The sequence below is a fragment of the Sorghum bicolor genome, chromosome 5, assembly GCF_000003195.3.
Source record: "Sorghum bicolor cultivar BTx623 chromosome 5, Sorghum_bicolor_NCBIv3, whole genome shotgun sequence".
Lineage (NCBI taxonomy): Eukaryota > Viridiplantae > Streptophyta > Magnoliopsida > Poales > Poaceae > Sorghum > Sorghum bicolor.
This window is the reverse complement of record NC_012874.2, coordinates 9,103,518-9,128,668: the sequence shown is the minus strand read 5'-3', so window position 1 is coordinate 9,128,668 and position 25,151 is coordinate 9,103,518. Positions and strand designations below refer to the sequence as shown.

Here is a 25,151-nt window from a genome sequence, read left to right as displayed (position 1 = left end):
TCACCTCGGCTCATGCACGGTTGAGTCAGGTTCCCGCAGGCACCTCCAACACAGCGCCCCATCACGGCCCCACCTCTCCCAATAGCGCCCCACCATGACGGCCCGACCTCTCCTCCGACAGCGGCCCACCATCTCGGCTCATGCGCGGTCGAGGCATGCTCCCGCAAGCACCCTCCACCACGGCCCCCCACATCGGCGGCGTGCTCCCTACCTTTGGATCTGGCAGAGGTGCTTCCCTACGGAAGATCCAACGGGGTGGAGCCCTTTGACGATGGATCCAGTGAGGAGTGTGCTGGCAGTCGATCCAGCGGGAAGGATGTGGGCGGCCAGATCTGGCGGTGGGTATACGATCCAGCGAGCAATGACGGTGACCTATGGATGGACTTGGTGGGCCCATGGATGGGCTCACCGGCCTATCCATGGATTCTTTTTCTTTTTTTGTGTGTGACTAATCGAGGCGGGTAGCAAAACGTCTAAGAAAAACCTCTCTTTATCATGACCTTTCATGGAAGGCATTTTAATTGCCCACCTCGGTTAATCCAAATTGCTCGCCGCGGAAAAGATTTTCTGTAGTACTGCAATGAGGCACCCACCATTCAGCCACCCACCCGCACTGCTACAGGAATGATTTTAGGTGATCGTGGCCCAAATATTAGCGGAGGCAGACACAAAATTCAACCGCCTCCTAAAATGCTAGGCTATTAATGAAGGCGGTTGCATTTATTTACCGAGGCGGTTAAAATCCAACCACCTCCTAAAATCGATTAATGGAAGCGAGCACATTAAGAAAACTGCCTCCGAAAATTTTACGGAGGCGGTCATCTTATGGTGCCCGCCTCCATAAATCTATTTTTGGAGTCATGCACACTATTAAGGCCCGCCTCCAAAAAGCTGAGGCCCAATACGCCTAGGCGAAGCTCGGTTACCATCTTGCATATAAATAAAGGAAGTTAGGGTTTCTTCACTCACTCTCTTTCCCACCCTCTCCCACAGCTGACCGTCCCCTACTACGCCAATCCACTCCGTGCAGTGCCTACTCAGCACGCAGCGCTGCGCGCCCAGTCTCTCCTTCTCCCTCCCAAAGTCCACTCCATCTCCCTCTCCTCCTCACCTAGGCCAGCAGCGGTACTCCTCACGGCGTGCGTAGGGAAGAGGGCTCTGCCCTCTCGATACCCCTCACGGCGAGCGGGGAAGGGGGCCACGCCCCCGACACAAGGTTTGCATTCACAGTGGTGGTGGGCCACGGCCTCGACACAGTGGTCTGTGCTCACAGCAGCGTGGGTCTTGACCCCGATGCGAGGTCCGCCCTTGCGGTGGCGGCTCGGTATTCCTCATGGCGTGCACCACTCCTACGATGGTGGGAGGCGCTAGCGCCCTAGCTGCGGTGGCGAGGGCAATGGGGCAGAGCCGATCTGGCGGTGGCGGCCTCCATCCGTGGAAGATCTGGTAGCGGCAGCCTCGATCTATGGCGGATATAGTGGAGGGACGTGGTGGGCGCCTCTAGGAGCAGATGCAAGGCCTCCACTAGATCTGGCGCTCCTCCTACTGGATCCGGGACGGCGGTGGCAGCGAGACTTTTTATTATTTTGTTTTGATTTACATAGGTAGACAAAAGCAATTGTATCCATGAATCACGGATTAACCATGACCTTTGCTTTGAGGCGGTTGCAATGCCCGCCTCCACTAAGTTTTCTGTACTAGTGCCGCTCTATTGAATTCATAAGTCACGCCATTTTTGCCCACATCGTGGCCAGTAGGATTCGAACCAGCGACCTCCCCCTCACGTGATACTCACACTCACTTGTGTCTATAATGGATTTTCTTTCTCCTCATATTATCCTCAACCGAGTTTAAATTTATTATTTGAGACCCTAAATGAATTCAAATCAAAGGTGGTCAACTACAAAGTTGCAAAATTTCGAGATCTACAATTTTTATTTTGATTGTTTCTCCATCCGAGGTCGTTTAAAAATTTTAAATTTCAAATTTGAGAATTTTAAACGTAGGTTTCCTTAACATGACTTTAAATGAAAAAATTACCAACTATAAAGTTGCATAACTTTTTGAGTTTTACAACTTTGTTTTTGTTGTTTCTCCATCCGAAGTCATTTAAAAATTCAAATTTTAAATTTTAAATTTGAGAAATTCAAACATAGTTTTCCATGATAAAATGATTTTAACTGCAAAAGTCATTAACAACAAAGTTATAGAACTCATCATGGTCTACAATTTTATTTTGGTCATTTTTTTGTTCGACAAAGTGATAGTCTACATTGTTCATAAATTTATAAATCTCTCATGTAGTTTATGAAACTATATAAGAGATATATCATTTGTGAATAATGTTTATTACCACTTTGTCGGATGAAGAACTGACCAAAATAAAAGTTTTAGATCTTGATGAGTTCTATAAATTTTATGTTCATGACTTCTTTAGCTAAAATCATTTTATGTTTCAAAATATTGTTTGAAGTTGTCATTTTTGAAACTCAAATTTTAAAATATTCATAAGAAAAGATGACCAAAATATTAGATGTAAGAAAACAATAGACTGACGGAGCATGATTGTACAAATTTTTAGGAAAAAATCCAATAATTTGAAGTTAGTACGAGAGAGAAAGAGACTAGTTACAAGTTTTAACCGGAGATTAGAAAGAGAGATTAGAGTTCTTCAACCATTTAAAAATTAATTAAATTTCAAACAATATTTTAAAACATCAAATAATTTCAAAAGGAAATATTATAAACAATAAAGTTTTATAACTTTTCAAGATCTACAACTTTTAGTTTGGTCATTTCTCCATCTAAGATCAGATCATTTGAAAATTTCAAATTTGAGACTTAATTTTTAATATTTGGCATCTATCTAAAGTGACGCAAGGTTACAAAAATTGCCACTATAAATACATTTTTACTTACAATTTTCTTAAGGCTACTGCCAGTGTAAACTTAAAAAAACAGCAAGTAAAAATAAATTTAGTCTCTCACCTCTGGTGCCCCCACGGCCAGGCTCGTCGTCCGCATCCACCCGGGCACCCGTGGGCCGAACGCGCATGCCTGCACTGCACAGCATTTTGTATTTCACGGTTGCGCCTTCAGCCTTCTGAACATTGTCCTGTGAACAATCAGAAAAATGAACGTACCAATCGACCAGCAACATGCCCAGGCCGGCCACCACAACTACCACCGCAGCGCAGTAGTGTAGGGAAAAAAAATCTGCAACTAGATGAGCAGCAGAGTAGACAGATAGTTTTGCAGCTGCAAGTCATGAGTGATGGCGGCCGAAACTGCTACGGCCTGAGACGAAGCTGGTGGCGATGAGAACAAATGTTCTTCCTCAATTAATTAGCCATAAAATATAAAAAGTACCAGGTACTTTCCGAACCATTGCAAAATGCCTCAGAAAAACAATGCACATGCATCAGAGGAATTGTGTGTTGGAAATAAAAGCAATTTCGCGATGTATAGATTAATTCTGATAAACATGAATATACCAACAAGCTTCCTAAAAATTTGATAGCCCCCCTACCCCGTGTAGGGACGCGAGGAGACGTAGGCTTAGGATGGGGAAGACGGCGAGGCGAGCGCGCGCGTGTGATTCTTCTTTTTCCTCTCCACAATAGCTTCAACAAGATAGAGATAGCTCAACTATTTAAGTTGGCCTCACTCCTCTTGAAGTAGCAAGGTGGGACTAAAGTCCCCCACCTTTCCATATATACATACATGTATGAGTGGGTCTTTGAGATTTATTTGGAATTGTTTGACCCATGGCCTAAAACATCTAACACTCGAAACATTAATTGATCAAACACTAGTCAATTAATAAAAAGATTACATATTACAATATGTGACCCATTGATCATTAATTTTCATTGACTAGCACTCGTTTTTCCTTGTCTGCCACTCCTTATTACGCGCATGCACTCCACTCCATTTGCGACCCTCTACACAGTGATCTGTCAAGAAGCATATATAGATCTGTCATCTGTCAGGAAGCATATATAGTTAATCTTCTTTTAGCTCATACTGCTAGCTCCATTATTATCTACTGTGCTTAGTGAAACAAATAGATCGGCGTGATTTATACCTGGTTTACTTTGCACCACCATTGAAGGCGGATAATCTTATTCTCATCGTATATCCTCTTCTCTGGAAATGTCATCCATTGGAGGATGCACAGCATGTCCTTGACCTTTTTTGCCTTCACGCAACAGGGACAGTCTAGTGGCAATGTAACAACAGGAGCACCACGCTTGACGTTGTCTTTACATAGGTTGAGTATTTCGTTCTTGTCTTGCTCAGTACATCCTCCGGTCACAAGGTTAAGGGAAGTTAAGAGTGTACATGCAAGCAAGATGACAACAGTTGCAAATTTCCCAAACGTCATCCTGCTGCTATTATGCCAGGGTAGCCTAGTGATGAACAAGGATATGGAAGACAATGCAGCTTATCTATCTAGAACTCCAACTCATAAGCACCCTTTTAAATAGAATGTAAACCACCTACTGGGTTTTGGTACATTTATATACGTAATCCTAGTGATGTTATGGACTTTTTTTATATGTAGATAAGAGATAGGCGGAGAGATATAGAGCCATAGAGAGGATACAGGCAGAGAGATGTTAACACGGATATACATGGAGATATGGAGAGAGATATAGATAGAGCCATAGAGATAGATAGATAGCTAGATGGATGGATGGTTACATAGATACATAGATAAAGAGAAATTATGGTGTAGAGATACCTATAGATAGAAAAATCGATAGATGACTTGAGTGATAGAGGATCAAGATATAGAGATATATAAATATAGAGTGAGATAGGTACTGTAGAGATAGAGATGGAGAAAGATAAATATAGAGACTAGCAAAGTAACAGAAATTATAGGTAGATTGTTAGGTAACTAGAAAAATAGTGTGTCTAGCTATGGTCAATACACAGTTAATTTTTTGTAATAATAAAATTAATACAGAACCGCTACTACTGAAATCATTTTTTGAGGTGGTTGCTTTTTTAACTAACAAAGGCAGTTTACATGCCTCTGACACAACGCCTCCTTTAATCATCATTAATGGAGTCGGACGTTATGTCCACCTCCATTAATGTCATTTACGGAGGCCGATGCTTTAACATGACTGTCTCCAAGTTAAGCACTGGCACCTCTCTACCACTACACCACATAATCATTTTTTGTCTATTTCAGTCTTTTTATATCAATATTTTGTAATCTTATATTAAATATTTTGGCTACTAAATGAATTCAAATGAAAAAAAAACTTTAACTATAAAGTTTTAAATCTTGTCAAGCACTACAACTTTGTTATAGGATGTCTCTTTATCTAAGGTAGTTTGAAGAAATCAAAAAGTTGAATATCAAAATATGTGAATTGAAAAACAAATATGTGCGACTCTAAACAACTTAAAATAAAAAAACTTATCAATAACAAATATGTAGTTCAGGTCCGCCACTACAACTTTGATAGTAACTTTCATATAGACCATGTCAATATCTGAGATTGTTTGACTACAAAGTGGTAGACTGTATTGAGAACTATAACTTTCAATAGACCCAACATCCGAGATTGTTTGATAATTTTAAATTTCAAAATTCAAAATCTGTAAACTTATAAAAATATTTTGGGACCCTAAACTATTTTAGTTCAAAAACTCTTCAACTACAAAGTTGTATCATGTCAATAGCTACAATTTTGATATAAAGTTTGTCTTTATCTGAGTTCATACAAAAAAGTTATGAATTATGTCATGGCCCGATCATGACTGGTTCAATTTCATCATCATCATGAGCATCATTTGCATTTCAAATTCAATTTGGAGACCAAACTGTCAAGAAACTGATGTTTTGGCAGTTGTCTGTCAGACACACTCATGCACGAACGAATCCTCCGACAGGAAGGATGGGCAGTCCATCAATTCATCCCATGCAAAAATGTGAGGTGACACCGCACCACTTAATGTTGATTGTTTACTTCCATTACTCGAATAATTCATGCTTAGTTTGCTTCTTAGATGGTAGAGTTCGGGATAATGATGGATTTCTCATCACTCGCACGTTATAGGGCATGTTTGTCCACTAAAACAACATAAATGGGTTATGATCTAAAACTTGATCAATGAGGTTAATGTTGATGAATGGTCGGCAAGGGGTTGGACCATATAAAAAAGGGTGAATGTCTTGGATGGTGTAGCTCATGACCGTGTATCCATATGGTAGTAAGTCATGAACATAATTGTACAAATCACTTATATGAATGGACGTGCCAAGCAAGTATCTAATTGCAACCGGTCTACCCATGGATTCGGTGCGAAGGTGAGGCTGGGTAGACAGGATGTCATTACCCGGGTACCTCTCAAACCATTCATGGTCACCCGTGCCCGGATTGAGGAAAGGTTGAGGCGTTGAGGTATCATTTATGTACCGACAGGTCATATGGGTGATATCTGTTGTCTTTGATGGGGTTAATGTATACCCCTCTACATAGTTTCTTTTTCAAAAGCTATAAGTTTTGTACTTCTAGATATAGACTAGAGTTTAATTAAAACAAGGACTCATGGAAGATTGAGATCCCAATACTAGTTGCTCATTTAATTAACCATGCTTTGCTTTTCAGTTGCTTCATATATGACTCACATTTATTATTCTTGTATAAAAAGCTTTTATGCAAGACCAAATGCATACCTTGGTACTATCTAAATGCATACTCTTTGTTTACTATATTGGAAAGTCCCGTGAAGTACAATTGAGTACTCAACCTATGATTAATTGAGATTTGCAAGTAATGTTGCACCAGCCTTTGGTTTCTTCTATGCTCCTGAGTCCATCGAGGACCAAAAGTGGTGAAGAGACCAAAGTCTCATATATGCGTGGGCATGGCACACCCATGCATTGTTATCTTCAAAGACTATGTTTTCGAGACTTGTGCTAAGCTGTATGAATGTACTTGCAATGTTATGAACTAAGTTTGAGAACAATGTTGTAAACTTAACTACTTGGATTGTAACATGATCTAGCAATGGTGTACTGGGATTACTAATTAAGTGAACTATCTAACCTAGTAGTTGATGGAAGACTACTGAGTTAGGTACTCATTTAAAAGGAAGACGGTCATGACAAATTGTATTTTGATGCAACTATTTATAGAGATGGACATCTTAGGAGGAGGATGCTTAGAATGACCGCCTCCAAAAATCATCGATTTACCGAGGTAGGCATCTGCATCAAAAATTCTATTTATCGATACGGATCACATTGTAAGGTGACTGCCTTCGTTAATTGATGATTTTCAAAGACACGCTACTTTTGGTTTCCACCAGCAAAGAGAGGTCACTTTCAGTGTCTTGTAGCAAATTTTTCCTTGAAGCATTGATCAAACACTTAATTAATCGGAAAATTTCATATTACAATGTAACACATTGATTAATTTCATTATCTATCTTATTAGCATCCCTATTTTCTTAATTGATATTCTTGTTAAGCGCATGCACTCCACTCCATTAGCGTCCCTCTACACCATGATCTGTCAGGGAAGCATATACAAAGTTAGTCTTATTTTAGCAACTACACACTGTACTCAGTAAAAGAAAAGGCTCAAGGTAGCTTCAACCTTATTTGGATTTGGAGGGGGTGCGAAAGCTGTCTTCAGTCCACAATGCTTTTCAAGGCCTGTGACCCTCTTTGTATCGTATGTCATCCTCTCTTGACGCTCCATTCGCCAAATGATGCACTGCATGTTCCTGATCCTTCTTACCTCCACGCAACAGACACTCTTTGGTGGCACAGTACGCATGGGTGAACCATGCTTGATGTGGAACTTGCATTGCTTGATGATTTCGTCCTTGTCTTTCACGGTACATGCTTCGGTCACAATGTTGAGGGAAGAAGTTATTATTAAGAGCGTACACACAAGCAACATGACAGTAGGTGCAAATTTCCCAAACAACATCTTGCTGCTGTTACGACAGCTGGTGATCAACTAAATCAAGGGAACAGGCTAAAGGATGGAACACAATGCATCTTATCGATCTAGAACTCGATCCAACTGGTAGGTGCCCTTATATAGAAAGGAAAAGAACGCCTACTGGTATATTTATACGACTTAATGCTAGTGATGTTCTGAATCTTTTATAGAGAGATAGAGATATAGATGGACAAAGAGATACAGGAGTACAGAGGAGACATACAAAGAGATAGATTAATATAAACAGATAAGACTGATAAATAGAGATATACGGATAGAGAAACACTATATGGAAATCGTCTCTACTTGTGTCACTCTTTTTTGTTTCTACTAGCGATTTTATGAATCCCCAGCCTGAAAGGCTAACGAAAATGAGCACATTCCACTTGCACATCATTTGAGAACCGCCTATGTAAACAAAACTACTGCAGAAATCATTGCAGCACTTTTTTTATTTCTACTAATGATTTCAAGACTCACGTGTTGCTTTCTTTTTTCACAAAAATATGCAGGAGACTTGTGTATCATTATAAGAAGAAAAAGGGTCTGTAACTGATACACCAACAACCAGACACACACCAACAAAAAACTACATGGTCGCCTACAAATTTGAAACTAAAATGACCCCAACCCAACATCAAAAATTACTTGGTGCAAGGCGAGGAGATAAGAGAACCCTCGAGCCCTGCCAAACTCCAAAGGTGTAGCTCTTCCTTGATGAGCTACATAACCTCATTCAAGCTTGGCAATATCCCATAAAAACACAGCAATTGTGGTGATATTAAATTGCCCAAGCTACTAAAATGATGATGGAATTTAGCCCTTTTTGCACACGTGTCGTCCTTACAACTGCACCACAAAGTGACTAGTGACCAAGTGACTAATACATTCCTTTCAGAATATTGTAATGTATATTTGAGATTCTAAATGAACTGAAATAAAAAAAAATCAAACTAGAAAGTTTTAGATCTCTTCGAGTACTGCAACTTCGGTTTAGGTCATTTCTCCATCCGAGCACATTTAAAAAATTCAAAAAAATATAAATTTCAAAATCATTAATCTTAAAACTAAATTGCTCCCTAAATGACTTAAATAAAAAATAGTCAACTAAAAAGTTCCAGATCTCTTTGAGATCTCACTGTAGTTTATATCATTTCTCGATCCAAGGTTATTTAGAAAATCTAAAAACGATTTTAGATTATTTGTAATAGTGGCACATTGAGAAAACTACTGGTGCAAATACATCTCTACCGACAGTTTTCTTAAGGAAACGGATAATACAAATTCTCTATTTACATGGGCAGTTGTCTTAAGCCTACTTCTAGGGTGATACACCGGCGGTAGAAATCTACTAGTGAAAATACATCTCCACTAGCAGTTTATTGCCATAGGCTCACAATTCTATTTCTGCCGGAACCTGCTATTTACAAACTAGAGTAGAAAAAAATCCCTAGAGTTAACAAAAAACCATTTATGTACTTGTTAAAGAGACATAACGTGAGATAGAGATAGAGATAGTAGAGAGGTATAGATAGAGGTAGATTGTGGATGGATATATAGATAGGGATACATAGCAAAAGAAATAGATAGAATAGCATGAGTAATAGGGGGTAGAGATATAGAATGCGAGATATATAGAGATAGAGAGATGGAAACAAAGAGAAATAAAGACAAACAGAGTGGTAGAAAGGATGGGTAGGTTCGTAGATAACTAGAAAAATAGTGTTTCTAATTATGTTTAATAAATTATTAATGTTTAATAAAAAGAGAATGTATACAGAACATCGATGCTTCTTTACATATGTCAGAAAGTACATACTCCATTGGTCTCAAAAAACTTGACATCCTAGCATTCAAAATTTGTCCAAAAAACATGATGTTCTAGCAGGGTTCTAAATTGGCCTCTATAGCACCGTAACAGCTTTTTCATAGGATCTACCACAACAATATTAATAATTGTTCCACTATTGCTGCTAATAATACTTTAGCTCCACTAACTATATAGTTGTTGGCTTAGCTGCAAAATAGTTTTAGCACCGCTAATCCTTATTGAGGCAAATATTCATTCTTTAGTCTAAATAAAGGAGTATAATTGTAACACCCTAAAATTTGCTTGCTTTAAAATAGATGAATTTGAATTAATTAAATCATTTTTGTGAGCATTATAATATAGAAAAAAATAATAAATAAATTTTGGGAAAATAAAATTTAATATAAGTTTAGAAACATGTTGATGCATTCATGCTGCAGCACTTATTTTTATGATGTGTGAATTTGTGCAAAAGAAATTTGTTTAAAATTCAATTTATAAAAGCAATTGAAAATTGGTTCAAAAAAAAAGAAAAGAAATCGTGTTCCCCACCCTCACTTTCGGCCTGCAGGCCCAGTTGGCCCAGCCGGCCATCCCCTTCCCCCTCCTCTCTCTCTCTCCAGCGGCTGACAAATGGGGCCCACCTGTCATCTCCTTCCCCTTCCCCAACCGCTCCCACTCACCCCGCAGTGCCCAGCGGCAACTGTCGGCAGAAGCCGCACCCCGCTCCCACTTCCCCACTCCCCCCGCGCCTCAGCAGTTCTTGAATCGCGCCTAGACCCGAGCCGCATTCCCCCTGCTCTCATTTCTCTCTGCCCTCGCTCCTGGCACGCAGCAGCTGCAGCAAAGAACGCCGTCGACGACGCCGTGCCCGCCGCGTTCAATTCGACGAACCAAGCCGTCTCCGCCCTCTCCCTCTCTCGCTTTCTCCCGTGCGAAAACGTGGCCTCTAGAGCCTTCCCCGCGTGCTGCGAGGCTGCCGGCCATGGAGCACCACCGTGTCCTCTCCTAATTCCGGCCAGGAGCACCCCTCACCCCCTCCCAATCCTGTTGCAGCCATCCGATCTCAAATCAACGGCCACGATTAGAAGATACCTCTTCGTTTGCACTTTTGTTAAAGAGTCCCTGCGTTTTTGCCAAATGAACCCGCAGTCCTTTACGCTTTTGGAAAATACGTTTTCCTGTTTTGAAAACGTAAACGGTCTTGGGTCATTTCAATACGTTTTCAGTATTTACAAGTTTGCCACTGATTTTGTTTTAGTCAAAAAATGCTCGTTTCAACTCCGATTTGACCCGTTTAAATTGCATTAGATTCATATTTAAATTCTCTAGGTGTTAGACCCACTACTACAGCAGTTTGAAACATTTTAATTTCGTAATCCTATTTAATTAATTACTTTTCTATAGGAAAATCTTAGAAAATTCATATCTTCTCCGTTTTAGCTCCTATTCGATCCGTTCAAGTTGCGTTAGTTTCATAATTTCATAAGCTTCATGTTGGTACCACTGTTGCCTAGGTTCACCACTGCTAGATTCCTAGTTAAATACAAGTCCGTAGATAGCCTTTGGAGTCCCGTTTAATGCGTAGATTTCACGTAACTCCGTTTTCCGTGAATTTCCCGTTGACGTGATCGTAGCAGCGTGTAGATGATTTTGGAAAACTTTTATTTAAATTTATTTACTGCTGGTGTACTGTTCTAATTATAATCTTGTTTGCTTCGTGTATGTCTGTCCCCGATTGTTTGTGTGATTGATGATCGATGATCGAGATTAGACAATGGGCATTACTTCGGTGATCAAGATCAGAGTCTTGGAAGCCAGTAAGATCAGCAAGACTAGCAGGAGCAATTGGATCAAGGCAAGTATAGCATTTGGATTTTAATTATATGACCATGATCTTATGACTAGATTAATATTAAGCAGCAAATGATAATAATGACTTTTTAGCAACTTGAGGATTTATTCGTAAGTGATAACCGGGATGAAAGTGCAATCATGAGGGCTATGATGGCTCTGGCTTTAGTCAAGTATGAGTAACTTTTCTAGCTTGTTAGAGGTTACCCACGTGGCGCAAATGGGGGATAGCAGACCGTGGATTCCCTGCGAGGTAGAATCACACGGACTGACTACCGAAACCAAGCGGCCCTAACCTATTAGACGAACATTTGAAAGACTTCATAGTGACCCCTGTCGACCTTCCTTGGTAGAGGGTTAAGAGGCTGATCACCTCGGGTGAAAGGGTAAATCATGACTCATGGGTAAAGATGTACAACCTCTGCAGAGTGTTGAAAACTGGTATACTAGCCGTGCTCACGGTCACGAGCGGCCTTGGGGATTCTTACATTAAGGGTGATGAATCTTGTTGTGTTAAGAAACCCATTGATTATTGTTTAATGCTCTATATTATTTATGTCACATTGATCATGAGATTATGGGATCTATACAATCTAGTTGCTATACTTGCGGAGTTCGTCTTGGACTCACTCTTGCTATCCCCACCACACCTCAGGAGAAGTATTGGGCTTGTGATCAACCAGTCAGTTGGATCCTGTAGAGTGAAGTTAACACCCGAAGTTTGGAGTTATCTTCCGTGGTTTGCTACGTAAGGTTGATTCTGATTTATTATGTACGCTATATAATTTATGCGTTGTCCTTTGATATTCCCCCTTATTTGTAGCTATATGTGAGGTTTGTCTTCTAAAACTCACATATGGTGCATATCTGATTTTGTTCTTAAAGTCGGGTGTCACAATAATCTATACCTTTCGTTAGATGTTTTTCTTCATAATGATCTAATAAGCCATTCTACAGTAATTGAACTACCGATCACTAGATATTAAATAAATATGAATGTTAATCCCAGTAATGAATATGTTGATTGATATTGTGAATGTTAAGCAATGGATGTGGAGGAATGTTCTCCTAGAGCTTGTACATCTATTTAAGTATTTATGTCCATAAAACTTTGCTTGGTTAAATTTTTTGTGCGTGGCTATTAAGAATTTTCATGTTTTCGATAAAAATGATAGGATTTAGTTTTTTCTCTTAGAATTATTCAAATAGTGATAGTAAGTTAAGGGAACTGAAAAGTCACAATAGACTTCAACTCCTTCTTTAGGGGATATGTACTACAACTAGTTAAATGCCCGTGCGTTGCTACGGGAATCATAAAATTTTTAATATAATTTAACATAATAAAAGTAAAAAAAGCAGGTTAGGAGCTCAAATTTACAACGCAGCAAGTGTATCAAAAAGTAGTGGGTCAAAATGAAGACAAATAAATTTTAACTTGGCTTAGCAACATAATGTTTCGTGCCACATTCAAATAAATAAGCGTCAAAATTAGTAACAATGTCAAAATAAATACATGATAGATAAGTTCTCCACAACTTATCTAAATTGTTCAACAAATCTCAACACAGGCTAACATGTGGAAATCAAGAGACATCTCGGTCATACTTCGTACTCATCAATACAGAGACCAATTATTGATAGGATGATGACTAACCTCTTATCGACTTTAATAAGATATTAAAATTTTATACTTTTGTGGATGCCCAAAAGAAGTCATGAAACTTGGCATTTAACTCTAACAATACATAAATAGTACTGTTGTAGCTATGCAGCATGCTGAAATGAACAAGTCAAACGTTTGATAGTGTCTCCAGTTGCAACGCATAGGCATATGCGCTAGTATCTATTATGGCCAAAAGCTATTCGCTCCGTGCGTTTGATATTTCAGCTCCCTTCAGTCGGCGTATCTCCCAAAGTAGTGCTCCTTTACTTTGCCTTGCTCTGACATTCTGCCACCATCATTTTCTCTTAGAACTGAAATTTCAAAAATAAAATACTAAATAAATGTAATAAACGTGGGACATTATTACCTTAGTTATGGAGTTAACACCTCTTTGTAGACAATATTTTTGTGTATGTACCATTTTGTATTGTGATCTTTTTATTTCCTTTCTTCACATCCTTCTCAGCAGACGGCATAGCTAGGACCCTAATGCTCGATCTTGCCGTAGCTCTTGATAGTGCCACGTACAATTGACCGTGCGAGAATACTGGTTTTGGCAAGTATACCCCGACATTAGGGATAGTTTGCCCCTGTGCCTTGTTAACGGTCATGGCGAAGCTGAGCCGAATAGGGAACTGCTTTCGCTTAAACTGGAAAGGAAACATCTCATCGTCCGACGGGCATAAGGGTATGCGAGGCAGAAAAACTCTTTTTCCAACGTGTTGTCCCAACACAATTTCTGCATCTATAGTATTCTTTTGGAACCCCCATATGATAAGTCTCCAACCATTACAAAGTCCATTCGCAGGGTCAATGTTCCTAAGCAGTATGACCGGACAACCAACCTTTAGCCTCAACACATGTGGAGGTAGCCCATTGGGGGTCAAAGTGTTAAGGAAGTCCTCAGGGTAGTAGTTGTGCGGATCATCCACCGCATGGTCAAAGCTATGGTACACCATTTCATCCCCATAGAAATGACCTATCATCTTTATATTAATCATATCAACCCAGTCATTCCTTGTAGATAATATCGCTCGAGAGGTGATATATTCTTTGCTTGACATATTTGCATTGAGGTTAGGGAATATGCAATCAATTAGAGTATCAAGATCACAATCTTTCTCGGTGTGTGGTATGCATATTTCATGAGGAAGACGGATTTCATCATCAACAGTCGCCTCCTCCGAACCTCCGCCAACGCGCAACAAGTATTCTGCAAACCACGGGTCGCTCTTTGCCCTCATGTTGCGCACCAATTTTATATGTCGCATGAAATCCCAGAGGTACGACATACGCAGTGAGGCACCGACCGCCTGAGCCCTTGACCCTCTCCGAACAACTGGAAGAACCTGTCTAAAATCTCCACCGAACACCATGGTCTTCCCTCCGAACGGCAGCTCTGGTTGGTCCATTATATCACGAAGACTATTGTCTAGCGCCTCGACAGACTGTCTCTTTGTCATGCTAGCCTCATCCTAAATAATGAGAGATGATGCTCGAAGCAACTTGGCAGTACCACTTTGTTTCGTGAAGGTGCAACATGCCCCATTATCAATGGTGAGAGGAATCTTGAAGCGCGAATGTGTAGTTCTACCACCAGACATTATTGAGGCTGCGACACCAGAAGTAGCTGTTGCCACAGCAATCTTTTTCTGACTACGTATAGTAGCGAGAAGTGCTCTATACAAATAAGTCTTTCCAGTCCCGCCAGGACCATCCACAAAAAATAGACCCCAATACTCGGTATCAACTGAGGACATAATCTCATCATATGCAGCTCGCTGCTCCTTGTTAAGGGTGCCTAACAAAGCCACATCATCCTCGTTAGCTTCAATGCTAGCCTCCTCACAAATCTCTCTAGGAATATCACGATAGGCATCATATGTGTCGTCGATATCAGGAAGTGGGTACATCTTTATATCCTTTTGCATCGATTGTAACAATTTTTGAATATCTATCAGGACCATCTGCTCCACCATGAAGGTGGATTGATTATTGCGCTTGTAGTCCTCTGACATTGCCTCCTTGTGTTTCTCCCACAGTCCAAACACATCACTGGGCTCACAAAATACCAATATCGTTGCTAAGAGCCTTCGCAGCGCATATGGCATCATCCACCCAGTTGCCTCAGCGAGACTCTCATTCAGCGTGTTGTCCTCTTCGATTAGGCTCCTTCTCTCTGCAGCTTCACGAAAGGTCGGTAGGAGTTTGCCGTCCACGGTCCTTAAACACTCAAAGGAGGTTGCACCCGCCACATGGTTTAGGAGAACCCTAAGATAGTAACGCTCCCCCTCGGCTGGATTGGTAGCCACAATTCTTCCAATCTGTCGTAAATTCTTTTGTTTCCTTCTAATCCATTCTTTGGCCATCGGATTCCACGTATAGAACTCGGGGAAGTCTCGGTACAATACACCTCTAGCTGCTTCATCTGTCATGTTCTTGTTGAAGTATGCTGTAAGCATCGACTTTTCAACACCTGGACGATCAAGCACTCGTCGAACCACCTCACGACGGTGAAATGACACCATGTGCATGTCTGGAAGATGGAGCTGTAAGGACAATACAGAAGGATTCCTATTGCTTAAATCAAAACCATATATCCTCCATAATGCTTCTGGAGGGGTTACCCATCTAGCATCTCTATATTGCTTGATCTCATCGACGTTCCCTTCATTGTCCCCTTTGTCAGCCTCTCTCACAGCCACAGATGCCCGGTCATGACCCTTGTAAATGTACTTAAATAAATACTTGACTGCCTTGATGCTCCCACATGCCTCAACATTGATGTGACAGTTGAACAGACGAAGGAGATACAGGTTATAAGGCACAACCCATCTATTATCAAGCTCGTGTCCACGAACCTTTTCTTTTCGCCCATCTTCACGTCGTCTATATACTGGGTATGAATCCTTGCCCTGTACCGTGGCATCACAGAAAGGTCGGGGTAACGGTTCTTGCAGGAATCACGACCCTTTGTGCATGGACAATTGCGATTGAGTGTTCCACATGGGCCATGCATCATGTGCTTGGTAACCATCTTGTACAAGTCTGGATACTTCTTCTTGTTCGGTAGCTCAGCTGAGATGAGGAGATCATACTGCTCGGGGCACGTGATCTCATACTTTCTCTCCATGATTAGTAAAAAATGTGCATGCGGCAGACCCCTCTTCTAGAACTCCACAACATACACATGCGCCTTGACTTTTCCAAGTATATCCTTTTTTAGTAGCCTATCCTTTAGCTCTTCTAGTTTTGCTTTAAAGACCCGGACAACGAGATCTGGACGATCTTGTGGTGTTTGGCCAGGGTAGAGTTCACGTTTGATCTCATCCCAGTTCGGATTACATGTCATAGTGAGGAATATGTCTGGTTTACCAAACCTCCGTACCAAAGCCATGGCATCCATGTACCGACGTCTCATGTCACGTGGGCCTCCAATAAATGATGAAGGCATCACAGTCCGCTTTCCAATAGCGTCTGCTCTACCCTCACCAGCATGCAGACTATCAACCAATCCTTGGTAGAGGTCAGCCCTAATATCATCTTGATGGTTGCGTATATAATCCAACCGAGAACTCTCAATCTTGATGTATGTGTCAACCGCAAACTGTTGAAAAAGACGCTTGCCGTAAAGTATAGGATTAAATATCCCTGGCCGCATCTGAAATTTGTAGCAGTAGTAGTCACGAACAGATACACATAGTCTCCCAGGGAATCTACAAAAAGAATAACCATGAATTAATTTTGTTTGTGAATAAACATTAAGCTATATTCAAAGTATGAAATAAGAAGACTAACAAACCTGTTTCTTCTTCTGACCCACTACGAGCCTTCAGTAGGGCATGATACATGATGACTTCGTCCATACTAACTCCTTTTTTTGGAATATCCATATGCCACCCAAGCTCACCCCTAGGGAAGAACAAAGGGTATGAAAGAGCGTCATAGCATCCATGATATGAGCAGATGCCGTTTATGCTTCTATCTTTCCCATGCAGAACAACACTATACTGGAACTGACCAAGGAGCTCGCTTCCTTCGATCCAAATAGCAGCCACCTCTGATGCCAATGGCACATTATATGTTCTCTGGTCCAACCTCTGGTCAAGGTTTAGTGCGACATGGTAGTCCTCAAGGTGTTCGGTCTGGCCCATACTCCTAAGTTGTTGTGAGTATGGGTTGTCACGAAGGATGGCCATGAGTCTCTGAATAACTTCCTTGTCCTTTTGGCACTGCTCTTCACGACATCGTCGGTAGCGGTGCTCAAGGCTTGGATCGTCGTCATAGAAGTAAAGCTCAAGATGTCTTTGCTCCATACCATTTTCTCTACCAAATGACCTTATGTTGTGATAGATCTGGCCGTGTGCACGAAAGGTGTATATGCCACTATTTTTCATGCTTGCAGTAGCTCTATCAAGGCGACAATATAGAGAAGTGAAAGAGAAATGACCGTTAAAAAACCTAATGTTGTCACGAAAGTGCCTAGCATTTGCATCATTGCTTGACCAAAGCCTCATAAGCTCATCAGGTACGTTTAGTTCATTGAGCTTGATCTTTCCATCACGACAATAGAACCCAAGTGGTTCATGATCAAACCTTTTCGCATCGCAGTGCTTGCAATTCGCGACAGGTTTTAACATATGGGTATCTGTAGGCATGTTACTATACACCTTTTCATATTGGTCAGGTACTTCTAGGACAAAAGTGGTGTCTTCCTTAAGGTCATTGTTGTGAATATCTTCACCATCTTCCTCATCTGAAATGACATTCAAGTCAAATTAGTTTAGATAAAGTGGTAGAAAATTTGATTTGTATTCGATATTTTGCACAAATACCTTGCCCAGCAAATAGGTATGCCTCGTCCTCTTCCTCATCCTCTTCAAATATACCTCCCTCACCATCATCTAAGACCATCAAATATACTTGAGTTAGTAGAACTATGGGTAAAAAGGATTTCAAATAGTTAGTGAAATGTTAGAAAATAGTGTAAATTACCGTTGTCATCATATAGTGGTTTCGTTGATGCGTCTGATGTAGGCTAAAGGCAAGATCCTGTCCTTTCTGATAATCATGTAATGACCATGGTTGAGTTAGGTATAATATGATAGTATATGTCGCCTAAGTGGGATCATGAGGTACCAGTATTTACCGTTGTTGGTCAGGACTGATTGTGGCAAGGTTGTGTTATCATTTAGGCGTTCTTCGGACATGCATTCACAATCATTAAATGGTGGTGTCATCGGTGTAACAGAAGTAACCTGCATGTTGGGCCCTGTTGTTTCTGTTAATCACATAATGACCATGGATCGATTAGGTATAATATGGTTTATAGATCAACTTAATAGGATAATGAGGCACCAGCATTACCATTGTTGGTCACAAGTGATTGAGGCAAGGGTGTGTTAACATCCACTCGATCTTCTATCATGCAGTCACCATCGTTGTTAGAAGCCTTTGTGTTCAACCCAATACGACATTCAAACTTCGTGTTCTGATAAGTTAACAACGCATGTCTTGTCCACATGGAACATGTGCTCTATGTGTAGATAGTATGTTGTTGAATCCCTCATCACCAACCTCCTCATTAGGTATAGAAATATGACTTGGTGTTGAACTGGACTCTGGGATATACAACGGGTTCTCCATGGCAATAGACTGCGGGTGTAGGGTTTGCTTCCGCATCTCCTTATATTTTTTTGATGGATTTTTTCAATGCCTTCTTCCGATTGGGTGTACTATTTACAACCTTTGATGCTCACGTCTTGCTTCTCTTTGTTCGGGCGTCATATTTTTGTACCTCTCACTAAAGTAAGTACTTCGTGATGTACTTTTCACACAAGTTTTATCAACATAAGGAGTAGGGGTATTAGTGAGATCAGTAGTGCTCTCCTTCCCCTTCCTTTTAGTCTCCATTTCTGGTTCATCTATCAATGTAATAATATAAATACAACTGTTAGCTTTATTGAGTCATACAACATTATATTATGAAAGACCTAAAATATTTCAGCATATTTAACAATTACATGATAACCGAGTGGACATGTTCTCATCAACAAGAGTATAGGTTTGATAGGAATCATTCCTATGTAGCCAATCATGTGTTTCAATAGGCTCAATGTTTTCATTATTTGATGCAGCGTCATCTACAAAAGAGTTGCACATTACACATACATGAGAAATACACATACATGTGAAATAAACATGCATAGAGAACTCAATATGTTAGATTCATTACAGTCGGTAGATCCAGCAACATGTTGTTGTTTTCTTTGATGATAGGATTCACGGCGCCTTTTATTAGTTGCAGTCTTCTTTTCCAGAGACATTGCATGCCATCGAGCTCTATCCCTTTCTCTCTTACGTTCCTTATCATCAACTGCAGTTCATTTTCAAATAATATAAGCTCAACACATATATAGCGCATATATACAATGTAATATCTTACCTTGTCTGCAGGTGTTAGTCTTGTCTCCCAATGGTGCACGAGAACGATTTTTTTCCATTGTAAAACTCTACAGTTTCAAATATATAAATAGTAACTGACAAGCCAAAAATAAGAATTTAGCTATGCGCAGACATGGCTGAGTTTTAAGAGATGTTCTAGTCACTTAAGTGAAAGACTGAAAGGGAAATCTACAAACTCTCTAACTAAACAAGCTATCTAATAAGCATTAGGCACAAGCTAAAATAATATGTGATTATGTTTTGTACAGAGAAAAGCTTACCAAGCTTATTATTTAATAAACTTCTTTGTCAACTAAATTAGCAGCCGTCCTACCTGTTTCAAAGATACGACCACAAAGAAAACAAAGTGTCACACCCAATTTCAAGGAAGAAATTGAATGCATAAACTTATGTGCGCCCAGAGATCAATCACACACATAAGTCACAAATTAAATACCATCATCACAGTGTTTACAACAAACGTAGTTAATACATCACAAAGTCTGGTATAACAGCGGAAATATAAATATGATAATCTAAGATAACTATCTCATGGCCCTCACACAGGGAAGGTCGACTGGTGAAGCACAAGCCTAATAGTCCTCCGGTTAGTCCTCATAGCTACCACCATCTGTTACCCATCCGGGATTTTTATCCAAAGAAAAGAAATATACAAGCGTGAGTACATCTCGTACTCCACAAGCATAGCATGAGGATTTATGCGGCTCAAACAGGCTAAACTAGGTTCACTACATCAGCTTTTAGTAGGTCAGTGTTTTATCATTAATTATTATAGATTATGCTTAAGCTCCCAAATATCCCATATGATCAGTTATCAGAACCATAGTAAGTCATTAAGTCACATTAAAGCATAATTATACATCATCATGTACTATATAGCCATCAGTAACCAGTTATTCTATGAGTTTTCCGTGCCGCTCGTGACCGTGAGCACAGCTGTTATAACAGTTTTACACTCTGCAGAGGTTGTGCACTTTCACCGTGAGTCGTGTTGCCCATATGCCCGGGGTCCGTCGACCCCCAAACACTACCAAGGTGAGCGGGCAGGGTACACTATGAAGCCTTCCATAGGCCTATTCTTACCAGTTAGGGCCGCGAGGTTTCCTCGGCAGGCAGATGTAAAAAACCCCCCTTTTCTATGGCACATTTCCATCGCGGCTATACTCATAGAAACAGGGGCAGCCCTACACCCAAAGTGGCAAGCCCCTCTTGCGCCCTTTCGGGTAACCTCTAACGAGTTAGAAAAGGTCCTATTACTAAGCTAAAGTCAGAGCCATGTGACTCTCCCGGTTGCACTGTAAGTCCCAGCTTTTGCCGACAGATAAGTCCTTATGGAGGGTCTAGGACAACATGACCAACAGTCATTTGTACCATAGCCCTATGTTCCATTTATCATAATCATGTTTAATCAATTAACCATGGTTCCATCACTGATTTCAAATCATATATAATTGGAGTTAGAGCACTAGCACTTCTACCCATATGCAATAAAAACCCTTGGGAACAAGGTAATTGTCATCAACAGCTAGGATGTCCTTATAGTTTGCAATATTATACACATGCAGGGTGAAATGCTTAAAAATGAGTAGGACAACAAGGTAGGCCCATGCTATACTTGCCTTGGTTCACGTACTCCTGCTGTTCTTGCTGGTCCTGCTGGTCCCCAAAGAGCTCCGGACTCCCGAAATACTCCTTACCGTCTGGGCTCGATCAATACATCACAATCATCACGCATACCAAGACAAACATGCAAGAGAACAATTCCTAAAGTTAGAACAGTACACCAGCAGTAAATAAATTAAATAAAAGTTTTCCAAAATCATCTACGTGCTGCTACGATCACGTCAACGCGAAATTCACGAAAAAGGACTTACGACGCGAAAGTTACGCTTTTAACGGGATTTCAACAGCAATCTACGGACTTGTAATTAACTAGGAAATCTAACAGTGGTAAACCTAAACAACAGTGGTACCAACGCGAAGCTTACGAAATTACGAAACTAACGCAACTTGAACGGATCGATTCGGAGATCAAACGACGATTTTATAGCTAAAACAATGTGGTGGCAATTCTGTAAATAAAGCAGAGTTTAAACGAATTTAAATAAATAAATTAAATCCTGGAAATTCCTCTGGCCGAGGACTGCGCGCGCAAAATTGGGATTCCCGGGGGTCTCTTAATCAAAATCGCCCCCGAAGGGGTATGGGCTCATCTCAGCTGTCCGATTAGAAACGGAAGCGCGAGATTAAACAAACAAAACAAAAAAACAGAGAGGGGGAAGGGGGTGGCGCGCCGGTCGGAGAGGGGAGAGGAGGCGGCGGGCGCCATTGTTGGCCGGCCCGAGGTCGCCGGCGCACCTCCAACGGAGGCTACGGCGGGTGGTTTTCCAAGCCGAGACTACCGGGAGAGAGAGGAGAGAAAGGGGATCACGCTCCCGGCCTCGGAGCGACCTGGGAAACTCCCGAGCTGCCGCGCCATGGCCGGCGGCGGAAATCTTCTCCAGCGAGCGCGGCCGGAGCGATAGAAGACCCCGTTTTGCTCGGGAAATGGATGGGGAGAAAGAGGGAAGGGAGAGGAAGCTCACCACGGCGCTAAAACGGAGCGAAACCGGCTCTGGAAGGAAGCTTCACGCGGCGGGCGAAGAACTCCGACGACGGTTTTCTGCGCACTCGCGATTGGGAGCAGAGCCGAGGGGAGAGAGGGGAAAATGGGGAGAAGTGAGGCGGCTCGCACGCGGGGGGTTCTTCAAGTGACCGAAGCGCGGGGGAAGGAGGGGATCGTGGGCGCGGGAGCTTCGGTCTGGGCAGTTTCCAACCGAGAGAGACTCGGGGGCGGGGCGGTTGGAGGAAGGGGGTGGTCCTGACGGGTGGGCCCCACCCGTCAGCCGCCAGGGAGAAAGAGGGGGAAGGGAGGGGAGCCGGCTGGGCCAGGCCTGTTGACACCATTTTTGGGCACGTGTCCAGGATGGCAGGACAGGGTGGCAGTACGATACGGGTTGCTGGTAAGGATGGTTGCCGATGAGGGGAAGGTTGAATGTGACTAAGTCCTCAGACAGTAACATGGTACCGATGACCAAGTAAAGGGGTCTGCCGATGACTATGGCAAGGGGATTGCCGATGACGCAAAGGAGGAGTCCGGAAGATTGCCAGTTGTCATGTGGAGGAGTTTCGGTTTGTCACGAAGGGTGGTTTTATTATTTCCTTATGTTATTTGTATCGTTTTATATGCGGGTTCCGTGTAATTTGGAATTCGAATTCTAATCGTGTCTGGTCGTAGCTCTTTGAGCAGGGTATAAATATAAGCCCTAAGGCCTTGTAATCAGATATCAAGAAATCAATCAAACATACGTTTTTACTCATACTCCAGCATCTACTTTTCGACGACTTCGTCACACTTTTTTCTTTTTACTACGAGTTCTTAGGAATTCGTCGACTTAAGCTCGGCGTGTTCTCGAGTTCCGCGTGAGTACCTCTTAGCCGTGACATCCGGGCGCATCGCTGTTGTCAGGACTAAAGTATTCGAGTTATCACCTTTGCCGATAGTAAGGTCAAATCGGCTGGCACGCCTTAACGTTTGAATCGGGTATTAGCCCTTTGTGTTTGCAGATCAATTTTGCATCAACACATCTTTTGGCACGCCCAGTGGGACAGATTCAAGATCAAGATCAACATGTCGATCTCTGACCTCGATCAAGACAACGTCATCCCCGTGACGGAAGCTAACCTCAAGGATGAGCAGAAGCAAGCTATTGCCCAAGCTATGGAAGAGTTCAAGCAGCAATGCCTGAAGTCTTTCAGCATAAACAGGAGCGGCGAAGTGGTCCAGAAAGATGCACTGCCGGCACCACGGCAGGTCACCTTTGACGCCAATCCTGGCAAGCTTCAAGACATGGTTGATAATGCCATCAATCGAGCGTTGATTAACCAAGCTGGTGTACTGTCTAATACGGTTTTCAACGCCGTGGCAAGAACCTTCAAGGAAGGACAAATCCCGCCGGATTATGTGGGTCCTTCCCATCATCAACCCACGGCACCAGAGGTCACGGCTCCATCGGCTGCTTTGACAAGTGCGAGTGCACAGTCTGCCGTTCCTCCGAGTACATTGGGGACTACTGGTGCACTATCTATGCCGATGGCAACCAACCCACAAATTTCTGTTGGGCAGCATAAACTGACAACAGATATGTTGGCATCGGCAATGTCGGGGTTAACCCTTCCTCCTAACTGGTGGGGTTATGGTATGCCTCCAGAGTTGACGCCGGGAACATCACAGATAACTGACATGAGGGGCAAAACTCCTATGACATCGGCACCCTCCAATGTGCCGGTGAACCAGAGTCCTCGGTATACCACAACTACTACTGCAAGGCCTCACACTGGAAATCCTCAAGATTCAATGTTCCAGATGCCTAACGCATCGGCAGAGTCAATGCTGATGCAGCAGAGGCCTATGGCCCAGTCAGGGTATGTCAATTCAACGACGGTACCCAATTACCAATCATCGGCAGCACCTATGCCGATGAACGCTAATAATGGATGGCTTGGACAGCAAGCCTTTCCACAGTCACCCCAGCAGGGTTATCAGACTACAGGGTTCCAGCAAGGGCAGGTGTATCCCGGGTTCCAAGGTCAGGGAATTCCCAACCAGCCAATAAATTTTGGACAGCAACTCGGAGGACAGCCAATCGGTGGACAACAGTTTGGTAGTCCGCAGATTGGAGGACAGGTGACCAATACGATGTTCCATACAGGTCACGTCCCGAACAGACACGTGGAAGTTCGCCACCAAATGCCAGATCCGCAGCCGCCTCATCGGCAAGATGCCGATGCGTATTGGGCCGATAAGATTGCCGAAGTAATGAGGGAACAATTTGGGATAAAACCCAAAGTCAACACTTATTCTTATCGGACACCGTATCCTCCAGCGTATGATCTGATCCCGCTTCCACATCGGTACAAAGTACCGGATTTTACAAAGTTTTCCGGACAGGACGATACGTCAACCATGGAGCATGTCAACAGGTTCATTATTCAATGTGGAGAGGCTGGTAACAGGGACGAATTGAGGGTTCGCCTATTTTCATCATCATTGTCTGGATCGGCTTTTACTTGGTTCATATCATTGCCTCCCAATTCAGTAATTACTTGGGCCGATCTAGAGAAGCAATTCCACAGATACTTCTTCTCGGGGGTTCATGAGAAGAAGATCACCGACTTGGTCAAGTTGAGGCAACGTAATGATGAGTCGGTTGAGGGATTTGTGCAGAGGATACGAGAGGTCAAAAATAAATGCTATAGCCTGGTTCTGGATGATCGGCAGCTAGCCGATTTGGCTTTCCAGGGTCTGTTGCCACACATCAGGGATAAGTATGCCTCTCAG

The 25,151-nt window shown here is 42.1% G+C and overlaps 2 protein-coding genes and 1 long non-coding RNA gene across 3 annotated transcripts; all 3 read right to left on the bottom strand.

Annotated features, from left to right (window-relative positions):
* LOC110435345 lies at positions 3,801–4,316 on the bottom strand. The gene is made up of 2 exons (XR_002452986.1): positions 4,088–4,316; positions 3,801–3,956 (listed from the first exon to the last, which is right to left on the bottom strand). It is a non-coding gene; the product is annotated as an uncharacterized LOC110435345 (long non-coding RNA).
* LOC110435861 lies at positions 13,538–14,769 on the bottom strand. Its single transcript, XM_021461945.1, has 3 exons — positions 14,152–14,769; positions 13,725–13,956; positions 13,538–13,617 (listed from the first exon to the last, which is right to left on the bottom strand). Exons 1-3 carry the CDS (start codon positions 14,767–14,769, stop codon positions 13,538–13,540), a joined length of 930 nt encoding a protein of 309 aa, XP_021317620.1.
* LOC8056289 lies at positions 14,782–18,988 on the bottom strand. The gene is made up of 7 exons (XM_021461944.1): positions 18,884–18,988; positions 18,674–18,797; positions 18,456–18,587; positions 18,142–18,210; positions 17,179–18,062; positions 16,695–16,967; positions 14,782–16,221 (listed from the first exon to the last, which is right to left on the bottom strand). The coding sequence occupies exons 1-7, from the start codon at positions 18,986–18,988 to the stop codon at positions 14,782–14,784; spliced, it is 3,027 nt and encodes a 1,008-aa protein (XP_021317619.1).

Excerpts from the sequence above, each read along its gene's own strand:
- LOC110435861 (XM_021461945.1), bottom strand. The coding sequence starts at position 14,769 with ATGACAAAGAGACAGTCTGTCGAGGCGCTAGACAATAGTCTTCGTGAT. Across the intron at positions 13,957-14,151 it reads CACATGTGTTGAGGCTAAAG|TTTAAGCGAAAGCAGTTCCC; the intron begins GTTGGTTGTCCG and ends TTTCCTTTCCAG. Across the intron at positions 13,618-13,724 it reads AAAGATCACAATACAAAATG|TTCTAAGAGAAAATGATGGT; the intron begins GTACATACACAA and ends TTGAAATTTCAG.
- LOC8056289 (XM_021461944.1), bottom strand. The coding sequence starts at position 18,988 with ATGCGGAAGCAAACCCTACACCCGCAGTCTATTGCCATGGAGAACCCG. Across the intron at positions 16,968-17,178 it reads TGGATATTCCAAAAAAAGGA|ATGCGGCCAGGGATATTTAA; the intron begins GTTAGTATGGAC and ends TACAAATTTCAG. Across the intron at positions 16,222-16,694 it reads ACATGGATGCCATGGCTTTG|GGCAAGGATTCATACCCAGT; the intron begins GTACGGAGGTTT and ends GCCACGGTACAG.